The sequence below is a fragment of the Beta vulgaris genome, chromosome 1, assembly GCF_026745355.1.
Source record: "Beta vulgaris subsp. vulgaris cultivar EL10 chromosome 1, EL10.2, whole genome shotgun sequence".
Classification (NCBI taxonomy): domain Eukaryota; kingdom Viridiplantae; phylum Streptophyta; class Magnoliopsida; order Caryophyllales; family Amaranthaceae; genus Beta; species Beta vulgaris.
This window is the reverse complement of record NC_079202.1, coordinates 49,816,832-49,842,032: the sequence shown is the minus strand read 5'-3', so window position 1 is coordinate 49,842,032 and position 25,201 is coordinate 49,816,832. Positions and strand designations below refer to the sequence as shown.

At 41.8% G+C, this 25,201-nt stretch overlaps 4 protein-coding genes across 4 annotated transcripts; 2 read left to right on the top strand and 2 right to left on the bottom strand.

The window, feature by feature from the left end:
• The first annotated feature begins 669 nt into the window (after positions 1-669).
• Positions 670-5,701, top strand: LOC104891270 (universal stress protein PHOS34). The gene is made up of 5 exons (XM_010676941.4): positions 670-1,143; positions 1,328-1,428; positions 4,141-4,259; positions 4,526-4,617; positions 5,345-5,701. Exons 1-5 carry the CDS (start codon positions 951-953, stop codon positions 5,359-5,361), a joined length of 522 nt encoding a protein of 173 aa, XP_010675243.1. The 5' UTR covers positions 670-950; the 3' UTR covers positions 5,362-5,701.
• Positions 5,702-5,773: 72 nt separating this feature from the next.
• Positions 5,774-8,149, bottom strand: LOC104891261 (pentatricopeptide repeat-containing protein At4g15720). Its single transcript, XM_010676931.4, has one exon. The coding sequence runs from the start codon at positions 7,619-7,621 to the stop codon at positions 5,798-5,800; it is 1,824 nt and encodes a 607-aa protein (XP_010675233.1). The 5' UTR covers positions 7,622-8,149; the 3' UTR covers positions 5,774-5,797.
• A 4,916-nt stretch (positions 8,150-13,065) lies between these two features.
• Positions 13,066-14,677, top strand: LOC104891277 (zinc finger BED domain-containing protein RICESLEEPER 1). The gene is made up of 4 exons (XM_010676949.3): positions 13,066-13,156; positions 13,489-13,553; positions 13,659-14,217; positions 14,334-14,677. Exons 2-3 carry the CDS (start codon positions 13,502-13,504, stop codon positions 14,213-14,215), a joined length of 609 nt encoding a protein of 202 aa, XP_010675251.1. The 5' UTR covers positions 13,066-13,156; positions 13,489-13,501; the 3' UTR covers positions 14,216-14,217; positions 14,334-14,677.
• A 6,662-nt stretch (positions 14,678-21,339) lies between these two features.
• On the bottom strand, positions 21,340-23,086 carry LOC104891287 (uncharacterized). Its single transcript, XM_057392348.1, has 4 exons — positions 22,924-23,086; positions 22,695-22,844; positions 22,230-22,651; positions 21,340-22,161 (listed from the first exon to the last, which is right to left on the bottom strand). Exons 1-4 carry the CDS (start codon positions 23,084-23,086, stop codon positions 21,445-21,447), a joined length of 1,452 nt encoding a protein of 483 aa, XP_057248331.1. The 3' UTR covers positions 21,340-21,444.
• Positions 23,087-25,201: the final 2,115 nt, after the last annotated feature.

The window sequence follows — 25,201 nt, the reverse complement described above, 5'->3', positions numbered from 1 at the left end:
GTGATAACAAAGCTACTATTGCAATGACAAAAAATCCAGCTTTTCATAGCCGAACCAAGCATATTGACATCCGCTATCACTTCATTCGAAGTCTCACAGCAAAGGGGGAGTTAGAGCTGCATTTTTGTCCAACTAATGAGCAGGCCGCTGATATTTTAACAAAGGCTCTTCCTCAAGCTAAGCATTATTATTTTCGACAGCTTCTTGGAGTCTGCATATTTGAAGCAAGGGGGAGTGTTTGACTAAGTGCTTCAATATTAGTCAATTCCTAGTTTATAGCTTATTAGTTGAATAGTTTGTTAGACGTGCAGGATGTAGCCAAGTGAATTAGTTGTGGAAGTGGATCCATGTTTCCACCCATGATTCCCATTATGTTTTCCTTCTTTCTAGTAAAGTTTGTTTTGATTTAGCTTATAAAAGCTCGGTATGTTTTTTACTTTTAATTATCAAGTTTATAAAGTAAGATTTCTCTCACTTACTTGTCACCACTTATTTTATTAACAAAAAAAAAACAGATATTAAGACATTAAATTTTTTTGAAGCGGTTTAAAAAAATGTTGATACTATGTTTAACAATCTTCCTCATAAAAAATACAATACAATTTCCAAAAATACACTGTCACCATGTATAATTTCCCGAATAAAAACGAAGAGTTAGTTGTCCAAGACTCACAGAAAAAGCAGAAGAAACCATGGGTGATAACTCTATGACGAAATCCTCCTACCCATAGTACTAATCTAATACTACTCCTCAAACAGATCAACATTCGCCAGCTGTTGGCATACTCAAGAGACATTTTGAACAAGTACTATAATTAAAATTCACTGACCTTTCACAACAACAATTCTAAAATATCTTTATTACAACCATAATATAAATATCAAAACCCCCAAAAAACTAAACTCTTTTTCTTCTTCGTTTTCTTTGCTGACTTACAACAAAATCAGCCATGTCTGGAACTCTAAGATGCGTAGTGGTAGCAGTTGATGGCAGTGATGAAAGTATGAACGCCTTAAAGTGGGCCCTTGATAACGTCACACTTCGATCAGACGATGGAGGTTCATTCATCATTCTTCATGTTCAATCTCCACCGTCTATTGCTATGGGGATCAACCCTGGTTCTATCCCTTTTGGTGGGCCCAGTTAAGTTCTTCAAATTTTCATTTTGATATTATTTGAAAAATGGGTTTTGATATATACTTTCTCCGTTCTGAAATAAATAAGTGTTTCACTTGTTTTAGAACGGAGTTGAAATTTATGATATTATTACGCGTCAATCAATGTAATTAATGCTTATTTGTTACTTATGTGAAATGAATGTTATAGGTTTGGAGGTGCCAGCTTTTGCGGCGGCAATTGAAGCTCATCTGAAACGTGTTACTGATGCTATTATCAATCATGCTTTGGAAATTGCTACTCAGAAAAATGTGAGTTGTTTTTTGTAAGGTTTTGGTTAAGCTGATTTGAAAGAATTTAGAATTGTGATGATCAAAACTGATGTGGTTTGCTTAATTAAAGTCAAATATGGATTATATAATACTACATCTTGAAATTTTGGAGTGATTGAAAATTGATTGTCTGATGTTAAATTGATGTTAGTTAGATGAAATTTTTCGTGTTTGATGAGTTGTAGACTTGATTATGAGGAATTTTGATGGGTTGTTGGAGAATTTTGATGGGTTGTAGGTAATTAACTCTAATTGGGTTTTTACGTGCGGTTAGCTGTTGCATTTGTCAGTTTCTGACGTATGATGATTAATGAGCTTCATTTACTTATATTATGATTTGGAAATGTGAATCCTTTGTTGAATGAGAGAAAGATTGTTGAATGCCAAAAGAGAAGTGGGATCACCTAGATAATCCTTCAGATTAGCCGGAAAATTCAGCTTTTGTACAAGTTACTGAATGTAAATTGGGAGAGAGATTATAAACAAGTTTCAGAAAGAATTATCATGGTTAACTTCATAGTTTGGCTCTACCTCTCTACTTGAATTGTAGGTAATACTTATTTCGAAGGACAATGGTCCATCAAGTAAAGACTTTGCTACATCACTTGCTTGCCAAATATGAGGAAATTGTTTGTTCTCTGAATTACGTGTATGTGATGTTATTAGGATTGCGAATCTACGTTGGAATGTAAGGGGTCCATAGGATCATAAGATCCTACAACTTTTGCAAACATATCGAGTATATAATGATAGGCTAAAAGTTAACTCATCCTGGAAGTTAAAAGCAACAAAATAGGAGGGATAGCTAGTAATTAGTTGTATTATTCAATGTTTAATAACTACTCCTTATTAGTTTACCCATTTCTTTGGACATAGAGTTTTAGGAGAAATAGGTATGTGAGTCATAGAAGGAAAGAGAAATTATTAATTTAGTGGCTTATTGTATTGAAGTTAATGTATGGGCCAAGAAAAATAGAGTGAGAAGGTAAAAATAATAATGAACAATTAGTGGGACCATTCCAAAAACAGAAAAAAGAAGTGGGTAAACTAACAAGCGACAACCTAAAAAGGTAAGTGGATAAGCTAATAATAGCTAGAGGGAGTACTTTGTTAGAAAATGCAACTTGCATACTATAAACATCATTGTGTTAATGATTTTGCCAACAAAAGGGCACACCAAATTATAATATAGACATTGCAACTCATTATACCCAGTTTACATTAGATATCAAATAATCATTCATAACAATAAAATCACAAGGTACAAACTGTGATGTACTGCAAGCGATAATCAAATAGAATAGGAAGCAATTTACCTCAGATTTATGGTACTCAACTAATCCAAACCCACCTACAAGAGGTGGGTAGCTGTTAAATAATTTCAGAACTTATCTAATCCAAGAAAAGTAAATTGCAAAGGGGCTGCAAGTACCATAACAAATGCACATCTAGCTAGTTTCCGAGCATATAAAATTGAGTATGAAGATATAAAGCAATAAAAGTTGGAAAAAAAGCTTTCTTTTTCATGTGAGATGGAATTTCTCCTTTGGAGCTCCAAATGACATGTCTTGATCCAATCCAACAAACTTTCACAAAAGGAATCCCAATTAGCGGTGAAAATTGGTAGAATGGGCCTCAAGTTGGATTAGGATATTAGGAAATTAACGAAGTTTCAAGTGAAGGATGCTGATTTTGAAGAATGAGAGGAGATAGAATTAGGAGAAGTAGAGCATGAAGAGTTCATGAATGTATTTTACTCTTTCATTTGTGTTCGGAAATGATTTCATATATTTTTTGATGTATCATATATATGTAACAACCTAACATATCAGTAACTTACCTTGGGCTCAAGGCATGAGGCTTTAACGCGCTGAAAAATAGATCCGTTTTCCCCTATATAAGCAAGATCATTAAATTTCTTTCCATGGCGATCCTAATGATCCTATGGCCATATCCAATTACCCCGATATAGATGGTCTTGCCTGGATTGTAGGATTGTACAATTGGGATCGTAAATTTATTGACATTGCCAATATGACAGCTCCTTCACCCTTAATGTAGATCTTTCCATATGCTTGCTAAGTTCAGAACTGTCAACTACTCTATGTATCTAGATTACAGGTTTGTTATTTCTCTGTGACTAGGCAAAGGTAGTTTGTGAAGCTACTCTGGATATGAACATATGAGGTAATGAGTTGGGCATAGTTCTTATTCTTACCATACTCTATCAGTCTTTTTATTATTAACCATAAAGCAACCCCTCCCATAGGCGAAACTATGTCATGGCCAAGGGTGGCCTTCGCTCCCCTCCTCTTTGGAATTTTTTTTTTGAGTTTGGTGTATATAATAGAATTATATAGCAATTATTTCCTTTTTAATTGAGTGTAGTAAGATTATTAATTAATACCCCCCATAAAAATATCCTGACTTCACCTCTGTGCCCCCTCCCTTCGAAGTTCAAAAGAACGAAACAAGTTGTTAATAACTGTACAAGTGATGATCGCTTTTGATTCCCTTGATGTCGCATGTCCTGTGTCTCTATCCTGATTTTTGTTTGTTAAGTTCAATTATTGTGACGGTTCATTGCAGTTTAGCTTATGTCGTATTGTGCATTAAATAAGTACATTAAATTAGTATATCACTCCTTTTACTAAGGACTAACTTTCCTTTTGTTGCCTACTTTCTTTTTAGCCGAACGTCAAAACCCAAATAGTTGTTGGGGATCCAAAGGAAAAAATATGTGAAGTTGTTGACGAAATGCATGCAGATTTGCTTGTGATGGGAAACCGTGCTTTTGGACCCATTAAGAGGTAAACTTTTCAGTCAGATTTACTGATAGGACTAGCTGGTGCTCTAAGTCTCAACTGCAATCAGTTGATGTATAGTACTATAGCAGCCCAATGTTCTTTTAGGCATATAGAGCAGGGTGAAATATGGTTTCAAGGAATGTTAGCATTCAAAAGCATAAATTCTTTTTTGCTTTTAATTCACGTGAAAAATTCATAAAGATGTGACATTTTTAAGGCTAAAACTTATTCATATTGCTGCTAATTTTGAAAACTCCGTGTTTTGGCAGAATGTTTTTGGGAAGTGTGAGCAAGTATTGCAGCAACCATGCATCTTGCCCTGTTGTCATAGTGAAGAACGAACCAGAAGAAGCTTTACCAGGTATGTATTTGCTGTGCTGAAATATGAATCAATATATATTTTATCCTTTCACAAGGAAAAACTTTGTTTTTAATTAAATCCTACAAGTAAATCTTTTTAAAAAAAAATATTCTATTACTAAATGTATTCGTCTTGTAAACTACTGTATGCTGTGTAAGTAGATGACTAGCATGTATCATTGTGTTTTCTACTTTAGTAACATCTTGATTTTTTGAAACCTGCTATGTGCTTTGCCCATGGTTCTGTCTTTCCGTGATTTTGGTGCTAGTATACTTTACTGCATTGGCATCAATGCATCATGAAACATATTAGCTAGTTCCAGTATTTGTTTCTCAAAAGGCCAGTAATTAGCCTCTTATGTTGTCTGTGTATGGCTCTCATTTGTACATGCATCGAGATTTTAAGGAGAATCCTCTGGCTAGGCTATCATTTCTTGATGATTTTCTATTTAAATCCACTACATCGAACTACTTAGTTGCTCTCAGTAGTGCATGATTTGAGATTTTCTGGAGAACCCTTTGCATAAGTTATTTTTTCTTGATGAGTCAAGTCAAAGCAATTCTATACTAACAAGCTGACTCAATACTTCTATCACCTGCTTTTTGGTTGCCTTATGTATGATGTCTTTGGAGTGGAGCAATCTGCTTCCTAATGTGTGATTCATGTTAGTAGCAAAATTCCCATGAAGTTATTTGTCTCATTTAACTTTATATCGTCTCTTCTGCAGCGTTAGGTGAACAATGACAGTGGATCTCTCTTAATGTTTTGCTGTTCTTCTATCCTTGATGGAGATGGGGTAAAGGCTGGACTATGTACTTGTCCATGGCTTATCTTGTGGTGTTTGCTATTGTAAGGTTTCTCTTTTTCTGTTCTGCCTGTTGGTGGTTGTGATCATGACGATGAAATTGATCGTTTGCAACATACCTGAGCTCCTTGTCTAACGTCTTTTGTTCGGTGGTGTTTGTATTATAAAGAGTGATCAAGTTTGTAATCTGTACTTTGTATAGTGTGATCATAGTTATGTTGTTCGGGAATAGATTGAGGCTCCATTTTCAGTCACTGTTTCATGATTTCTTTTTTCTAACTGTGTTTTAAACGGTTCAGTTATCGGAGTTGGGGGCTGGGGAGGGCTGGTTATAGATTTCCTTTTCTCCCATTGAAAACAATTGATCTCTCATTGTTACCAATAATCTCTGCAACTACAAGACCCATGTTTGAAATGGTGAAATCTATTTACATCTCTCACAACAAATTCCCTATCAACTATGCCACTGATGAGCTTAAAAGCTTCATGGCAATCTCCACACATTCTTAAATTTTTCATGATTCTAATAGTTTCGCCTTTAGGTATGCTTATTAAACTAAAACCTAAGGCAAGCCTTTCACTGTGTAAACTCACCATCTCCTCTTTGGATTCCTCTTCTACATCAACTAACACCAACCCTTTACTCCCCCCAACATAGCCTCGTTCCTTCATCCTGTTCTCCAAGTCCTCCAGCACTTCCATCACCTCGGTGCCTCTTGGACATGATGACACGTCTTGAGCATAGAATACATAAACCAAATCTTGAATCTCGACCCAGCTGCAACCGGGCTCCTTCCTTACTCCTATGCGCTTCATTTCTGAACGTATACTCTGTGCGTCGTCCCAGTTCCCAGCCAAAACATGAATGTTTGACATTGAAACATAAGCACTGTCCACTTGTTGCTTGGCTTCAACCAGCCACTTACTGGCTTTAGCTGCTATATCTATTCTTCCATGAAGCCTACTAGATGACAGAATAGCGCCCCATAAAAGAGCTCCATCGTTGATCTCTCGTAACTCTATAGTTTTTGCTAACTGGTATGCTTCATCCAAACGGCCTCTTCTTCCAAGCATGTCAACAACACAAGTATAGTGCTTCACATCGGGCACAACACCAAAATTTGTTTGCATTGAGTTTAAGAGATCAAGGCCTTTGTCTACAAGTCCCGAATGGCTACAAGCATACAGGACCCCAAGAAATGTGACATCGGTTGGCCTTATTTCATTACTAATCATTTCTTCGAAAAGCTCAAGCGACACTGCTCCAAGCCCGTGTTTTGCAGCAGAGATGATCATAGAAGTATAGGATACGAGAGAAGGTTGAACCATGTTCCGGAACAACTTAAGAGAGACTTCGATGCATCCACATTTAGCATACATATCAGCAAGTGCACAAGCAACAATCTCATTAAACTCATGCCCTCTTTTAACTATACCTGCATGTATGGCTTTCCCATAAACCAACCTTCCCAAGCTCGCACAAGCATTAACAACACTAGATAGCATATACTGATTTGGAGGATTATCTTCAAGTTGGCTAAATTCCTTGAAAAGTTCGAGTGCTTCATATCCTTGACCACTTTGTGCATAACCTGCCATCATCGAAGTCCAAGAGACAACATTCCTCTCCACCATCGAATCGAAAACACGTCGTGCAGAAACCAAATCATTCGATTTTCCATACATGTCAACCAATGAAGTACAAACTATGAGGTTCTTGTGATAACCATACATTTCAACATAGGTATGCACCATTTCCCCTGTTTTTATATCAGCAAGTGCAGAACAAGCATTTATGGCTGTAGAAAGAGTAAAGGCATTAGGAAACACCATACTTTTGAGCATTTCTGCAAACAGCCAAAGCGTCATTTTCGGTTGTCGAGCTGCAATGTAACCCCCCATGATCGACGTCCAAGAGATGACGTTTGGTTCAGGCATTTCACCAAACAGTTGGTGTGCATTTTCAACATACTTACATTTGATGTAGGCATTGATGAGATGATTGGTGGGAATAGTTCCATTCAAAAACCCATATTTCAGAAGACTGCAATGGGATGATAGCACAAAACTTAAAATTTTAGTGTCGTGCAATTGTTGGATGAGTTTCTGGGATTGAGTATGAAAAGTAGACGCTTTGCCTACGCATGAAAGACGGAAAATGTTGATATTGAACAGGTTTTGTCCCAGTGGCTTCCTCATGCTTATGGAAAAATTAAATCGTAACCTATTAATATCTCTATCTGTCTATTTATGATCTATCTATCTATTTATCTATCTGGTTGATTGCGAAATCGGTGGTACCCGGATTGAACTATAAAGAAAGCCCATGTCTTACAAATTACAATGCCAACTTGCAACAATATGCCGAAACACTCCTTCAGGGAGATTGTGGTTCTTTAGAATAGTGAGAAAAAACCTCTATTTTTGAAAATCAACAAGTCAGTGAGTGAGGCAAGTAGACATTTTGACCAAGCTACAAACCCCAAAAATCAGAGCGTATTCTGTGTGGCCAGCCACACCGTGTGGCAGCGCATGTCAGCTTATAGTATGGACGAGGGTAACAAAGTAAAAAAAATGAGACCCAAAGCTGAATTATAGTTGAGCTTTTTTCTTGTCTCTTTTAGTGAGTGTCAATGGTTGGTTCGTTGGTGAACTGTTCGCCATTGAGATTTGAGCCTGTAATACCCCAAAACCCATATAGAAGTATGTTTAAATTACATCGTATGAACTTTTGGAGTGTTATCGCCGCGGTGAAACGCATGGCTTATTGAAATGAGAACATTCACTTTAAACATTAACTTATTCTTTATTATAAAAACTAAACCGCAACGGAAATAAAATGTTAACTACAACTCGGGAATCACTATGGACCTATTGTTATTTAAACCATTAACTAAATAATTCATAAACAAACTCTATAAGGTTCCATAAAAATACTTTAAAAGTTTAGGAAACAAAGAGTATCCCTTGTATGTCCAAACTCATGCAGCATCAACAACATACCTAATCTGCTCCCCATTGAATATCAATGGTTCATCACAGGTCCACAAACAAACACAATTAACAAACAATCAGCTATGCTGAGTACGTACTTAAATAGTGAAATAATATACCAAGCACAATCAGTATAATACGAATCATTCCTAGACACGATACTACGAGATTATTTTATTACTTTTATAATTTAATTGGCAACGAACGGGGATCGCCATCTTTCTAAAATCATATGAGCTACTTAATCCTTGATAGACAACTTGGTCTATTAGATGGGATACAAATGTGGTTTCGATCCGCTTCACACCCATTACCTTAGTATGCATATCCCCAAGATCGTACGGAACCTTCCGCCTACTTGAGTTATCAAAATTTATAAGGACACTACTGTCGTCACATTAGGCCTGTGTAGGAGTGTAAAACGTGTCTCACACTCCCCCCATTGTTCACTATTTGTAGAAATTCTAACTACAAGTTTATCGTCGAACATCATTCTTAGTGATATTCATTCACATAACATTAAACATATAATCATTTAATGTTCTTTCTTAGATATATTGCTTATTTCTTTAATTTAGGCAACCTCTTGTAACATCCTTGCTACAACAATAAATCATAGGATTCCAATCCAATTCATTTCATGCTTATGATATGATAGAATTACGCATTCCAATAATAATGCAATCCAATTCACAAGACATACAACCACGAAATACATATTGATTTCCAATCGATTTCATGTTACAAAACAATCTCATCAGTCATAATAATACAATTGATCCTCATCATGTTTCTAAGTTACCATGAAAGAATATCTAACCTAAACATGATACTAACATATCCAATTGAACTAGTACGCGTATGTACCTTGTACCGAAGAATCTTTGCTAACTACTTAAACGCTCTGCTTATGAAATTGGGACCTAATCGAAATAATAAAAGTATATTAGTGTTAAGTCCTTGATATTATTAAAATAAAAATCAGCGTAACTAACTATGTAAATTAAACTTAGTGTTTCGAATAATAAAATAAACATTCTTGTTGTTTAAACTTTCTTTTCATAAACGTTCTTGAAATTAACATATTTAGGACGTAATAATATATTTGCAAATATGATTTCTTTTAACTTATAGAGTGCTTTGTTACAACAACAAAACTTAAATCATAATATATACCAGTATTATAAAAATTAGATTTGAAAAATAAAATTATCATAAGAACTAAAACATAATTATAAATTCTGATTTATTTGACTTGTTCTCTATTTTATTTATAATTAGAGAACTTAATCCAAGATATACATATACGAATTACATATATAATATTTTACAATTTAACTACAGTAGAAAAGAAGAATTTTATTTTCTTTATACCGAAGTGACTTGCCGGCTACAGAATTCCGACAGCAACACCACGTCGCTCGTAGCCTCGACGCTTCGCTTGCACAACACTCGAGCCTCGCACAGTCCCTCGAACCACGCACAACGCTCGCTCGCACACCCCGTCGACACCTTTGCTCGACTCGCACAAAAACTTCCCTCGAGTCTTGCACTCGCTCACCACACACACACCGCAAAACCCTCAAATCTTGCACGAGAATCGCTCGACTCGCTCGGATGCTCGCACACACAGTCGCTTGACTTGCCTCGACCACAACAATCGCACACACACACACACGCAACCTTGCCCAAGCTCGCTCGATGCTAGTCGCACAACACTCGACACCCTCGCTAGACCCGATAGCACACTTCATGCTGCACACCACATACACACGATACGACCTCCTCGAAGGCCGACAAGATTCAGGGGAGGGGAAGAGAAGAGTGACGAGGGAGAAGAAGAGAGGAGAGAGAAAACTTTGGGGAAGGATAAGAAGGAAACAACCGGTTAGAACTTAGGGGTATTTTTTCTCTCTTCTCTCATATTTATAGCATGAGTAACTTAGGTTTAATAAGATTTGTTTCTAGCTCAAAAACCAATTCTTTATTTTATTTATTTTGAAAATAAAACAAAACCGAATTAAAATATGATTAGGTACAAAAAGTAGGTTGTATAGTTAAATTATAATTGTAAGCTTACCCAAATTATATATATTTTTCCTAAATAATATTAAAATGCTTTTAATTTTATTCTTTATATTTTCTTATTTATAAAACTAACTCCCAAAATTACGGAGTATTACAGAGCCTCACTCGTTCTCACTTCTCAAGAGGTCATATCTCACTCGTTTTTCGTCGAAATGAGCTTTTGACCAGTAATTGTCGCGCCAAATTTTCATCTTTGACTTGAATCTTCCCAAGATTCTAAGTGTGCTGTGAGAAATGTCAATTAGAATTTGACCCATATATGCATAAAGCCTTCCAAAACATTATTGTTTTACCCCTAATAAGCCTTTCCATGGTCGATGTGTGGAATGATGACCTAGGGTTAGAGACAACACCTAAAACAAAAAAAACAGTAAGGATGCATTACTAAGTTCTAAAAAAGTAGCTAAAATACTAATGAATGGAATTACTCGTATGAATAAATGTGGTTACTCTTAACAATTAAAAAGCGTTAATCTTATAAACAAATTATCTTACTTGTATAACAAAAAGGGGATATTAATCAATTTATTACTCTTATGAATAAATTATCGAGGTTACTCATAGGAATAATTGAGACTACTTTTGTGAACTATTGGGGTTGTCACTCGTATAATTATATAGTTATTTATATGATTAATGTGGTTACCATCACCCCTAATGGATGAGGTTGCTCTTGTCAATAAAGAGGGTTACTCTTATAGATGGGATTACTTTTACAACAACATAAATGTTAATAAATTTAATCATATAGGGTTACTAGTATGAATAAATGCCAACTTTTATGAACATTTATGGTTAGTTGTATATTTAATTTAGGCACTGTTATGACTAAAAGACGTTTCTTTTTTTTTTATATTAAATTGGGGTTACTCATAATATTAAATGAAGTTACTTATATGATTAAACGAAATTATTATTCGTAGGGTAAAACGAGGTTACTCCAAAGAAACTGAGGTTACTGTTATACTCCCTCCGTATCATAATATAGTGCTCACTTCTCATTTTTCACAAGAATTAAGGAAAAGGGAAGGAGTTTAAGATTTCACGAAATTAAAATATATATTTAAGTAGATGTTTATTGGGTATTTTTGTCTTGAAACTAGTTTTTTTTCTTCTTTTTCCTTTAAAATAAAATGAAAGAGCAATAAATATTCCTTGGAATGGTGTAAAACAATAAATAGGGGCACATATTTTAAAAGAAAGTAGGGGTATTTTGGAAAGTTTTATGTAGAAATGAAGGATAATTTAGTCCAAACAAATTGATAAAGAAAGAAATAGGCATAACATTTTGGGACACCCAAAGAGGAATGTAAGCACTATATTATGAGACGGGGGGAGTAATAGTTTTTAGATTATGTGTAACAATAGAAGGGGGTTACTTTTATAAACAATGGGGGATTCTAATGAGCTTATCTTACAAACAAATGGAGTTACTTGTATGACTAAATGTAATTACCTTTGGCAGATAAGGATACTCTTTACTATAAAAGGGGATAATCTTATAAACATATAGGGTTACTTTTATAAGAAAATGAAACAAAACTCAACAATCTGAGAAGTTTAAAGTTAGAGATAAAAATTTGGCTCGATAACTTTCTAACGCTTGGGCAAGAGCTCATTTTCGATTAAAAAACAAATAAGATATGACCTTTAGAAAATAAGTTGACGTAGCTGACAAGCACTCACGGCTATAACGTATGGCTAGCTACATATAAGAATTTGTACTCAAATACTATAAAGTCCCAAATTCGCGTGTACCCAATTAGCACGTAATAACGACGCATTGCCCCGACTCATGTTTTTTTTTCTTTTCGAGAAAGCAGGCCAAATCCAAAAATAATGTTGATGACTCAATCCCAACCTCTAGAATTAGCATGAGAACTTACATAGAAAAAGCGCTGCTTATTGGTCAAGCCGAGCCAAAACTAACATGAGCTCGACTCTAGTTCATTCAAGTTTCGAGCCCAAAACTTGACAAGCCAAATTTTGACCAAGTCGAGCTCGAACTATACACAAACAAGCTTGACCAATTATCTAGTATCTACGTCTCCATTTGCTATTTCATGTGTTTTAAACTGTGGATTACTAGTATTATTTAGTTTTTATGAAAATGAAGTTATTAACTTTTTATTGTGTAAAATTATTTATTTTAGAATATGTTCCTACTATATACTTATATTAAGTAAAAGATAATTGAGTCTAATCATGAACTTTTTGGTTGAGCTTAGTTTATCTCAAGTCAACTCATCAAGATACGACGAGTAGAATCCATACCACACCAAGCCGAATTTCGAATGAGCCGAGTTCAAACAGTTGACCAACAACTAAATAACACCCCAAATATTTACGGACATACTCACATACCTCGGGAACCTTACTAACTCAACAAAAAAATGACCAAAGTAAAAAATTTCAAAAGCCGGTAAAAGTAAAATATTTCAAAACCCGGTAAAAGTAATAAAATATTTGCATTTGGCGCCTACTATGGAATATCCCTCCAAAAATCAAGAAAACTCAAATATCCCGCTTACCACTAAATTACCTACTTCTCCTAACAAATAATTTGGTATAAATATGATAGCAGAGAAAACTTTTTACCACTCTTCCAATTTTCACAGCAACATCATTATAGTTTCAACCAAATTGAAATTGGTATGTCTAGTTTAATGTTCTCTTCTTATGTATAATTTGTTTAGGGTTTGATAATAGTCAATTGCTATCTCATGTTTTTCTTTTTTACCGTTTATTCTCCAGAATTTTATGTTTTTGATACTCCATATATGATATTCTTAGTTTATTTTCATAAAAGATCATGATGTTTTTTCTGCTGCTCGGTGTTATCTTTTTTAGATGTTTTCCCATATGAAAAATTCTGTCAAATAAAAGTACAGATGAAGAGTAAAATGTTTGCTCTTTTGTTTACATTGTTTATAATCTTTTTGTTTTCATTCATAATGTTCTGATTTTCATTTTGTTTAATATAGAAATCAAACTACCATGGATGATCAAGTGTCTGGTAATTTAAAGTTTCATAACGCATGTGTAAGAGGTATAATTCTATCACTTTCTCTAGTGTTTTATTGTTCTTTGTTCAAAAGAAGCATGAATTCTATCTGTATCTGTATGCTAATTCTGTTTTCTTTTATGGCTAAAGTTGTCGGCGAGGAAGGTGTTGTAGATCAACCGAACAAGCGAAGGAAACTTGATTTTGTGGCAGGGAATCGTCGTTCGTTAGTGTGGGAACACTTTGATATAATGACTGATAAAGGGAGATTGCACGCACAATGCAAGTATTGTGAAAGTACCAATTACAGGGCTGAAGGCCATTATGGTACATCAAATTGTAGAAAGCATCTTAAAACTTGCAAAGCATATAAAAATGTGCTAAACAAGAAGTTGTTAGCTAAGAATACTGATCGTGTTAGTGAATTTGATGAGCAAGTTTACTGTAAATTGTTTGCGGAAGCAATAGTGTCGCATGATTACCCTTTGAGTATTGTCGAAAATGAGGAGTTCAGGAAGTTGCTTGCGTATTTGAATCCGAAGATTAACACCCTTTCTAGCAGCACTATTAAAAAAAATGTTGAAGCTTTGGTTACTTCTCGAAATGGGTTATCTGGTTGTAAAGAGGTGAATGAAGATAGAGTTATTGTTGTCAAATATACTGATGCGGATGCTGAGTTGTCGGACTGTTGTAGCGTCTTCAATTGATTGTGAGTGATTGAATTTCTGAATGTTCTGATTTCTTTAGTTCTATATGAATCAAATTCTGTTTTAGTCTGTTTTCATTTATAGACCTTTAATTTCTTCTTGTTTTGTTTATGTGCAGTTCTTAAATCTGATTAACAATTAGTACTTAGTAGTTGATGTTTTGAAGTAATCAGAACAGATAATTATGGACTATGAAGGATGGTGCAGCTTGAGAATAATTCTGCTGCTCAAATGCAGATATGATCAGTCGAAAACCTATGGTGTGTCGATCGTTTTCCCTCGAGTTAAATCTGGAGTTCAAGATACAAACAAAGCTTATTTTTGAGAGCATTGATGTAGAGCTACTTATAGCTAGCGAACAGCAACCTCTTGTTTTAGTTTTGCTTGTGGATCTGGTGTTTTTGGTCATTGACTCATTGTAGATATGTTGTCTCTTAATTTAATGGTATTTCAGTTGCTCTACTGATCTCATCTTACACAAATGACATAAACTTTTAAGTACGATCATTGATATAAACATGGCACTTGAAAACAGCTTCAGACAACTATACTTGAGATGTATTAGCATAATTCACTCATTTTTACCCTGAGATGTATTAGCATAATACAGAAGTTGAGCTTCACCTAAGCATAATTAGTACTTCCTCCGTTTCTAAATAAGTGCAACATTTCTTGTTTGCACGTTTGCCAATGCATTATTTTGACCATTAATATCTTCAATTATCAATAAGTAAAAATTATAAAAAGTTGATATTAAAAAAATTCACATTCAGACGAATCTAACAAGATCTCACATGACTATTTTTTCCTAAAATGTAAATCACCAAAGCTAATTAAAGTTTAAACTGTGAATAGTAAACACTATGTAAATGTTGCACTTATTTAGAAACGGAGGAAGTATTTGTTTGGGCCCATTAAATCCTCCCAAAGAAATCATGCCACGTGGCACCGCCACCTAAGGATCGTGGGTCCCACCAGAATCACCCTTTGAAAAGGTATCATTAATCCCCAGGTGAGCTGTCATGTCCAGCACACCACTTTATGGAAATTCTCACACTATAAATACCTCTTGTCCCATCAATGCAAAGGTATTGAATACTCACCTAACTAACTTGAGTTTCTCACTCTAGATCTCTCTCTACCTCAATCATCAACTGACTTGAGCGTCGGAGGGGCGATCCCGGAACAACCCCCGGGTAGTTTTTCTGTGTTTTGCAGGTTTCCGGTGAACTGATAACCAGCACTGCTCGGACCTAAGGACTTGTTCAGCACAGACCATTAACCTTAATTTCTAGACAGAAACAGTTACTTCGCCACCACTTCGAAAGACTCACTTGCTGCTCAGCAGGACTTAATCACAGTGCTAATCAGCTATGGCACCTTCCAAGAACGCCCGTAACAGATCTACCCAACCTCAGCAAACGAGAGGGAACCCTCACCCCAACCAAGGAGGTCAGCACGACTAGATCCCCAGCGTTCATACACTGGACCCTAACCTGGAGCTCTCTCAGGAACTTCAGCCTTCTCCCTCTCGGGAAATACAGCGCGCTGACCCCCAACCTCTACTCACAGCTGACATTGCACTCATAGCAGCTCAGCTGCAACAAACCTTGCAACAAAGCATCATGCAAATGCTGACCACTCTCCAGCAAGGGCAAGGGCATAACCAGCTCAACCTCCAGCAACGTGATGACAACGTCCAGAGGCCCTCTCATAGGGAAGAGCGAAACCCTCGCTCCCTTCATGACCAGCCTAACCGGCAAAGGTCAGCTGCTCGGGAGCTTACTCGGTCTCAAAGGCCCCCCTCCCGAAGATGAACGCCCTCCTCTGGGCGAGAGGTCGGCCCTCGGGAAGCGCTCTCCGAAGGGAGGAGACACATGTTCCAGATCGCCAAGGGGAATCCTGGCCGCAAACCGGAAGATGCTCGAAATATCCTTAATGAGAAACGCCGTAGTCAGGGTATGATGCTCGTCAGTTCCTAGATCGCAAGGCTGCTCAGCGGAGGGCATGGTGATCCGCTCAGTCCAAACCCTAAGGCTCGGAAGGGAGCCTCAAGTTCATGACCCCGTTCAGCCGAGAGATTATTGAACCCTACCCAAGGGAAAGTCAAAACAGCCCTGATTGAACCATTCGCGGGCCTAACCGACCCGGAAGATCCATATGGCCACGTATAAGGCTCAGATGAGTGTGCAGACCAGCTGCGAGGCCACATGGTGTCGGTTCTTCCCTACCACACTGAAAGGGCTCGCGCTAAATTGGTTCCAAGAGTTGCCGGCCGGAATCATCACCGACTTCGCCGTACTCGAGGATATGTTTACACATCAGTTCGTGGCCGGAAAGAGGCAAAAGAAAACTAGCTTACACCTCATGGGGGTCAAGCAAGAGAAGAATGAAAGTCTAGCCGACTACATAAAAAGATTCAATGAAGAGTCCCTGAAAGTATCCGACCTACAAGATGCTGTGGCCTTTCGCTGCTCTCATGTCCGGATTACAACCTGGCCGGCTAAGATGGACATTGGCTGAAAGTGAGGTCAAAACCTTCTCGAGGCCATGGCAAAGGCTCAAAGATTTATCCAAGCGGCGGATATTTGCCGCCACTCGGAAGAGGGAAGTAAGAAGAGAAAGGAAGAAGGAAAAACAGAGATCAGCCCAAACAGCAGAAAACGGGCGGTAGGTCGGATAGGTTCACTGATCATGGAAACGACCCTCGTTTCAATAAAAACAGAAGAGAAATATACCTGGACATCAAGCACAAGTCCATGCTGCCCAACCCCAACCCATCCGGACCTCAGCTACCGGAGGGACAAAAGCCAGTGGTGCGAACCACCGGGAATGTGGTCATACCACAAAAGATTGCAGGGAGCTGAAGAAAGGGTTGGACAATCTAGCTGACCAGGGGAAGCTGAACCGCTACCTCAAGCACACGATGAAGAAAGGGAAAGCAGAAGGTCGGTCAGTCCAAAGTGGGGATACGAAGGCTACATTGGGGTCATCTCGGGTGGCTTCGCTTCGGGGGCCTAACCGGCCGAGCCAGGAAAGCTCATCTCCAAAACCTCAAGCACCAGGTACTCGAGGTCAAACCAAGCCGGTCGGACTGTCCTGTGATGACCTTCGGGGAATCCAGTCGACCAGTCAGTGTACCCCACGATGACCCCCTGGTCATCGAGCTCAAGGTAGCCAACTCCCGGGTGAGGCGAGTCTTGGTCGACAGTGGGTCGTCCGCTGACATCATAACTCTGGATGCCTGAAAAAGCTGAAGTACAGCGAAGAGGATGTCAAGCCACTCGACCAGCCACTCATAGGCTTCGGGGGTAACTCGGTACAACCCGTGGATCGATAAAGCTCCCCATCGGATGGGTGAGAAAGGCAAAGGCAGAAGCCTACCGATCGACTTTCTAGTGGTCGACATCCCCTCCATACAACATAATAATGGGCGACCCACTCTGAACAAAACAAAAGCTGCTATCTCCACTACCAACTCCTCATGCAGTTCGAAACAGATGAGGGAAGGTCGGAAAAATTCAGGGAGATCAGCAGGCTGGGCGAGAATGCTATGTTAATAGCTTAAAGAGCAGAACTGAGATCGACGTCCAAGAGGACTCGAAGAAGAGAAAACGGGAAGAAAGTTCACCAAGGAACTTGGGGGTATACATCACAGAAAACCCCAAACAGTACGAACGACCTCAGCCAGCTGAGGAAGACGAAGAAGTAGAGATCGGGACAGAACCCGGTCGGACTGTAAGAGTGGGCAAGGCCCTAAACCCAGAAACAAGAGCACAAGTAGTGCAAGTGCTCAGGGAATACCAGGACGTGTTCGCCTATGAGGCCTCAGAGATGCCTGGACTTGACCCCAAAATTATGTGTCACGAGCTGAATATTAAGAGGGGGTACAAGCCAGTCAAGCAAAAACTAAGGCATCAAGGCCCGGAAAGGTGCAAAGCTGCCGCAGTGGAGGTCAAGAAACTGCTCGAGGCAGGATTCATTGAGGAATGCCAGTACTCGGAATGGCTGGCTAACGTAGTATTGGTGAAAAAGCCGAGCGGGGCTTGGCGCATGTGCGTGGATTTCACAGACCTGAACAAGGCCTGTCCGAAAGACAACCATCCTCTGCCCAAAATAGACAGGTTAGTCGACTCGACAGCTGGTCATGCCCTTCTAAGCTTCATGGATGCTAATGCAGGCTATCACCAAATTCCCATGGCGGAACATGATCGGATTCATACCGCTTTCACACCACCCGCAAGGGGTTACTGCTATAAAATGATGCCATTCGGACTGAAAAAGCCGGAGCCACTATCAGCGGACAGTTAATAAAATTTTCAGTGATCAGTTGGGTCGGAACATCGAGGTGTATGTTGACGACATGATCGTCAAAAGCAAGGCCCACTCTGATCATCCAGACGATCTGAGGGAGACGCTGAGCACACTGAGGAAGTACCGTATGATGCTCAACCCTAAAAAGTGCGTCTTCGGAGTGAAAGGGGGCAAGTGCCTCGGATTTCTGGTGATGAAAGGGGTATTGAGGCCAACCCCGACAAGATCAAGCAGTTTGGAAATGAAATCCCTCGGAACGTCAGGGAAGTGCAGCGCCTAACAGGATGTCTAGCTGCCCTGGACGGTTCCTATCACGGTCGGCTGATAAGAGCCTATTCTTCTTCAAGGCCCTTAAGAGAAAAGAGTTACATGGGACGAAGAAGCTGAGCAAGCCTTCGCCTCCCTCAAACTTCATCTATCAACTCTTCCCAAGCTCATGTCCCCCTTGCCGGGGGAAACATTGTTTGTATACTTGGCCGTATCCGAATACGCCCTAAGTGCTGTTCTGGTAGCCGAAAGGGAAGGGACGCAGCACCCGGTCTACTTCATAAGCCATGCCTTCGAGGGGCAGAAGCAAAATATAGTGAGGTGGAGAAGATGGTCTTCGCCCTCGTCATGGCTAGTAGAAAGCTGAAACCATACTTCCAAGCCCATCAAATCAAGGTCCTTACCGGACAGCCTCTCCGCAAGGTCATAGAAAGCAGGAACCACTCCAGTCGGATGACTGATTGGGCTGACCAGTTGGCTGATTTCGGCCTGGAATATGAGCCCAGAAGGGCCATCAAAGCTCAAGCCTTGGCGGACTTTATAACTGAATGCACAACTCGGCCCCCGGTCGGCCAGAATGAAGAGTGGGAACTATACGTGGATGGTTCTTCACCAAGTCAGGATGTGGGGCGGGGCTAGTGCTTAAGCCCCCGGTCGGAGAAAAAATGGAGTATGCAATCAAATTCGAGTTCCTGGGGTCGAACAATGAAGCGGAATATGAGGCTCTCATCCTCGGACTTCAGCTGTGCATTCTTGCAGGAGCCACGGCCATTGAGGCCCGATCAGACTCCCAGCTTATAGTCGGTCAGGTCTCGGGAGAGTACGAGGCCAAGGAGGACAATATGAGAATGTACCTCCCATTTCCGCATCAGCCACATACCCAGGTCGGAGAATCAACAAGCCGACGCTCTGGCTCGTATGGCTAGTTCGGCAGAGGGGTCAGCCCCTCGGACTATCATGTGGGAGGTGCTTCGCCAGCCCAGCATAAAGCCAAGGAACATTGATTCTAGACCGAACGCCACTTGGATGGATGAGGTGGTCGGATACTTAAGGGATGGAGTCCTCCCAACAGATGCCAAAGAAGCCGAAAGGATCAAGCACCGAGCAGGTTGGTTCTTATGGCATGACGAGCAGCTCTACAAGAATCATACACGCACCCATTGCTGAAGTGTGTAACCCCTGAAGAAGGAAATTACATCCTAAGGGAAATACACCAAGGGGGTGTAGCAGCCATCAAGGGGGAGAACCATAGCAGGAAAAGCTCTAAGGGCTGGGTATTACTGGCCTACCCTCAAGGCAGATGCACAAGAATTGGTGAAGAGTGCCCATCTTGCCAAATCCATTCGGATATTCCCAGATCCCCAGCTACCCCCTCAATCCCATTCAAGCAGTTCTACCTTTGACAAATGGGGCATGGACCTGCTCGGCCCGTTCCCACCAGCATCGGTCAGCGGAAGTTCTTGATAGTGGCCATAGACTATTTCACCAAGTGGACTGAAGCCGAACCCCTTGCCTCCATCACTGACAAACAGGTCCAAGCCTTCATTGGAGGAACATAATCACAAGGTTTGGAGTCCCCGAGCCCTGGTCTCGGACAATGGTCGGCAATTTAATAGTGGACCAACTCGGGAATATTGTGCTCGTTTTGGAATACAGACCAGGTTCTCTGCCGTGTCCCGACCACAAACCAACGGCCAAGCCGAAGCGGCCAATAAGATAGTGCTCAAGGGGATCAAAAAATCCCTTGACGCAGCAAAAGGGGCTTGGGTGGACGACCTGCCTGGAGTCTTGTGGTCTGCTCGGACAACTGTAAAGGAAGCAACGGGACACTCCCCTTCGGACTATCTAGGTAGTGAGGCAGTACTACCCGTAGAGGTCGGTATCCCATCACCTCGGATCACCTTTTATGACTTCGAGCAAAATGAAGAAGAAAAGCCTGTCAACCTCGACCTGCTGCCAGAAACAAGGGGCAACTCATTGTTAAGGTCGATCCGCTACAAGCAAAGAGTAACTCGGCAGTTCAATCGTCGAGTCAAGTCAAGGCCAATCCAGCTCGGAGATTGGGTGGTCAGGAAAGGTCGAAGCTACGGGGCTATACATCTGAAAGGCAAACTAGGGGCCAACTGGGACGGTCCTTACAAAGTAACCAAAGTCATCAAGCCTGGTACATTCCAGCTCGAGAATCCTGAAGGCATACCACTTGCTCGGCCATGGAACCTGGATAATCTTAAGAAATACTATGTATAGTCAATCGCAATTAGGGGCATATATGTATAGTCCAGGCCGAAATTGTAAGACTTAACCAGTCAACTTTCCAAGTTATAAAAAAGACTTAACCAGTCATTTGTTCAAGTTCCGATTAAACTTAGCTAGTTTTAATTATTCGAATTTACCCCGACCAACTACATCTTCCGAAACTTAGCCAGTTTCAATCGCGAGTGGTTCGAGCTAAATCCGACCAGCGCTATCAGGCAAAACTTAACCAGTTCAAGAATCTATACTTGAAGCAAAATTGCAATTGACAATCATAAAAGGCGCTCGGATAAAATAAAAAGAGACTTCATTGAAGTTAGAAAACTTTACATCCTAAAAGCCTGGTGCTACCAAGGCCAAGAAAACGAAAAACAAAATGTAATACAAAGCAAAGCCTAAGCTACAGGGGCGTCGGTCTGATCATTGGTGCTTCCATGATGCTCCTCGGACCTAGCCACCCCTTGGTCTTGTCCCTCATCAGCCACCACCTCTTCCGCATCATCCTCTTCATCATCACCATCATCGTCATCATCCGAGAGGGCAATATGCAGCTCAGAGAGGATGGCCTGATCCTCCTCCTTCAGAAGAGCTTCATAGCTCCCCATGACCTCGGACCAAGAAAGAGACGGATGAGATCTCCCCAAAGCTGCTTTCATCCGCTTGAGGGCGTCATCCACCCCCATTTTCTGGGCGGTCGAGCCGACCTCGTTGACGAACAATTCGCAGGCTTTAGTCTCCTTCCAACCCGCAAACCATTGGTCCTCGGTCTTGGGAGCCTTCTCTAGCTCAGCAAGTTGGAATCGCAGCTGGGTAATTTGGCCCTCCGCCTCCACCACTCGGGCCTCAGCAGCGGTCTTGGCAATCACAGCCTCATCCCTCTCCTTGATGAGTTTCTGCTTAGCCAAATCCCACTGCGCCCGCTCGGCCTTAAAGTCTTCTTGGTCCCGGTCGATGCAGTGTTTGGCTTTGACGAGGTCGGCCTCAGCTATCCTCTGGCCCTCCTTAGCAGCGCGGAGCTCCTCATAGTGCTTCTTGCCTCGAGCCTCCAAGTCAGAGACCTTGTCGGTCAGGTGCACCTTGTTCCGAGCCACGTTGACCAGCCGAGCGGAGAACTGCAATAACAAAAAGATTCAGTACTTGGCAAATAAGCGGCAAAGTTAAAAAAACGAGAGGAGCTCACCTCAACCCAGCTGCGGAAGAGGTCGTTCGTCTCCTCCGGGCCGCTGGACTGCGCAATGTATTCCCGGTCGGTGGGGCTGTACAGGCACTCGACCGCATTCATCCAACGGGTGTCGAGCCCGTGGGCATCCAGTTCGGCGAACGGTTTGGCCAGCGCAAGGTTGAGCTCTTCCGGGTCGTCATGAGGGCGAGGAGTGGCCGGCGTATATTGAGGACTCTGAACCGGTCGGAAGTCCTCAGAATGGACGGAAATCCGAGTCCCCTCGGACCTGTCTGCCCGCTCCTCCGGTCGGGGACTATTGACTTCGACAGATTTGGCCTTTTTAGCCTTTTCGTCCTGGGACTTGGCCAACGCCTTCTCGGTCTTGACCACTTTCTGAGGATCCCGCTCTTTTCTTCTTGAAGCCTTGGCTTCGACGGATCCTGCAAAGTTTCAAATCAGCTCGGAACAAGCAAGAAAAAGTACTCGGCCAAAACCCGAGACATACCTTTGGAGGGTTGGGAACTCCGATCTTCTTTGCCTTCAACTCAGCTTTGAGCTGGGCCGCCCTCATTGCTGCATAGTTCAACTTCTCAGCCATTTCGTCGGATTCCAAGAGACGCGTCAAAGAACAAGCTGCAAAGAGAAGCATATTGTTATGAAGTTGAAGTATAAACAAAAACAAACATGCAAAGTAACCCCCTCGGCCGATTACCCCTGGGGAATGTCCGGCTAAGCCCGACCGCCGACAGCAAGTGCTCGCTCTTGAACAAGCGGCAGCTCGGTATCCAGTTGCTAGCTACATAGACTTCTCCCCCTTGAACAATTTGGGCCTCAGTCTGCATGTATATAGCCGCAACGGCTTCTTCCTCAGACATCTCGGAACCCTGAAGTTAAGCTCGTGGTTGGGCTCGACATCCGGTCGGACTGTGGGGATTCCCCAGTCCCCTCCAAAGAATACGAAGGCGAACTCCCTCCTAAAGCCTTTTTGAACGTAGGCAGGTCGAGCACCACCTTGTAACCCTGTCGGGCTTGAAAATACCACCAACCTGGACCGTTGTCTCCGGCCGACATCTCGACCAACTTGAACATGTTGCGCCACAGTCTGATAGTCGGTCGGACGCTCAGCATAGCGCATAAGGTCTGAACAGCGATGATCCTCCCCAGGAATTCGGAGAGATTTGACTTATGCAAAATTGTAGGCTTGAGAAGATCCTTCACAAAGGAGTCAAAGGAAACCGGAGCCCCATCTCCATAGACTTATAATAGACCGCGGTGCAGCCCGGGGGAGGAGTAAGAACCGTATGAAAGGCTTCCGGTCGGACTAACATATAAGGGTCCCTTATGTGAAACCTGGCAGCCTGCCCCCTCGGATCATCAAGAAGGGCCTTCATCAGTGCGGGGAGCGGGAACTTAGACCCCGGTCCTCCTTTCGGATCTGGATCCGGAAACTCCGGTCGGCCGAGGTTGACACTTCTTCGCTGTCCGACATCGTCACCCTCACTACACCATCAGCAAGGTATTTATCTAAGTAACTGGCTTTAGAAGAAAAGGCCAGGGACACTTCCCAGGGGAAGGGAACAGCGCCCTCGGCCTCTTCCTCTAGTGACGATGAGGGGCTCGGAAGCAGAACCGCGTCGGGAACGGCCGAGGGGTCGGGACAACTTATTAAGGTCGACACCAACGTTATTCCCATCCCCCTCACCTCCTCGAACCGATTATAGGGAGGTGAGGTCGGAGGTGTCACCGACTCGGACGATTCTCCCATTATTGTATTGACAAGGGAGTCGGCCGAGGTTATTGAAAAGAAAAAGCGAAATAAAACTAAAAAAGCAAGAGCGTACCTGGTCGGACGATGGAAACCGGAGAAATTGCAGAAACTTAGAGAGAAGCGAGAGCTTTTAGAGAGAGAAAGTGAAGAATTTTTGGGAAGATTTTGCACAAATGATTTCTCTCTCCTCTCCGTACAAATATATGGCGTGCCTCGGGACGCGTCCTCCATAAACCTATCAATGCCTCCACATGGCCAATGGAAGATGAAACGTCAAAATTTCCAGGAAGTCCCATCCAGCTCAACTACCCAGCTGAGAAACGCCATGTGGCAAGCCACTGGTTTTCAGCTCAAAGCTACCCTCTCAGTCCTAACAAGCGTTATCCTCGAATGTCAGTCGGGCAAGAAGAATCCCTAACTCCATCACCCTTTTGCCCGACCAGATCTCTGCTCGCCCCCTTCACTTAGCCAAATTTGCTAAGTGCTAGGGAGCACCCGGTCGGCCTCTCCGGGGCATGTTAGCCCCTGTCCGAGCAGCGCCCGTCAATCCAGAACCCAGTCGGTCAAGTTGGGGATCCATCACCCTTTGCCCGACCAGGTCTCTGCTCTCCTCCTTCCCTTAGCCAAATTTGCTAAGTGCTAGGGAGCACCCGGTCGGCCTCTCCAGGGCAAGTTAGCCCCTGTCCGAGCAGCACCCGTCAATCCAGAACCCGGTCGGTCAAGTTGGGGCTCCATCACCCTTTTGCCCGACCAGGCCTCTGCTCGCCCCCTTCACTTAGCCAAATTTGCTAAGTGCTAGGGAGCACCCGGTCGGCCTCTCCAGGGCATGTTAGCCCCTGCCCGAGCAGAGCCCGTCAATCTAGAACCCGGTCGGTCACATGGGGTTACTTTACCCATTGTCCGACCAGGTATCCACATTCCCCCTTTACATGGCCAATACAACCGAGTACTAGGGGGCACCCGGTCGGCCTCTCCAGGGCATGTTAGCCCCTGTCCGAGCAGAGCCCGTCAATCTAGAACCCGGTCGGTCACATGGGGCAACCTTACCCATTGTCCGACCAGGTCTCTACAACTCCCCTTACTCGGTCGGTATAACCAGATACCAGAGGGTATCTGGTCGGCTTCTCCAGGGCTCATTAGCCCCTGTCCGAGTCGCGCCCGCTTATCTGGACCCGGTCGGCCTAGCAAGGGGCTCCTTGGCCCCTGTCCGAGCCGGTTCCCT

Coding starts and splice junctions, on each gene's coding strand:
- LOC104891270 (XM_010676941.4), top strand. CDS start 951: ATGTCTGGAACTCTAAGATGCGTAGTGGTAGCAGTTGATGGCAGTGAT. Junction 1,144..1,327: donor TATCCCTTTTGGTGGGCCCA/GTTAAGTTCTTC, acceptor TGAATGTTATAG/GTTTGGAGGTGCCAGCTTTT. Junction 4,260..4,525: donor GCTTTTGGACCCATTAAGAG/GTAAACTTTTCA, acceptor GTGTTTTGGCAG/AATGTTTTTGGGAAGTGTGA.
- LOC104891261 (XM_010676931.4), bottom strand. CDS start 7,621: ATGAGGAAGCCACTGGGACAAAACCTGTTCAATATCAACATTTTCCGT.
- LOC104891277 (XM_010676949.3), top strand. CDS start 13,502: ATGGATGATCAAGTGTCTGGTAATTTAAAGTTTCATAACGCATGTGTA. Junction 13,554..13,658: donor TCATAACGCATGTGTAAGAG/GTATAATTCTAT, acceptor TTATGGCTAAAG/TTGTCGGCGAGGAAGGTGTT.
- LOC104891287 (XM_057392348.1), bottom strand. CDS start 23,086: ATGTCTGAGGAAGAAGCCGTTGCGGCTATATACATGCAGACTGAGGCC. Junction 22,845..22,923: donor TAGCCGGACATTCCCCAGGG/GTAATCGGCCGA, acceptor TTCTCTTTGCAG/CTTGTTCTTTGACGCGTCTC. Junction 22,162..22,229: donor TCTTCCGCAGCTGGGTTGAG/GTGAGCTCCTCT, acceptor TTGTTATTGCAG/TTCTCCGCTCGGCTGGTCAA.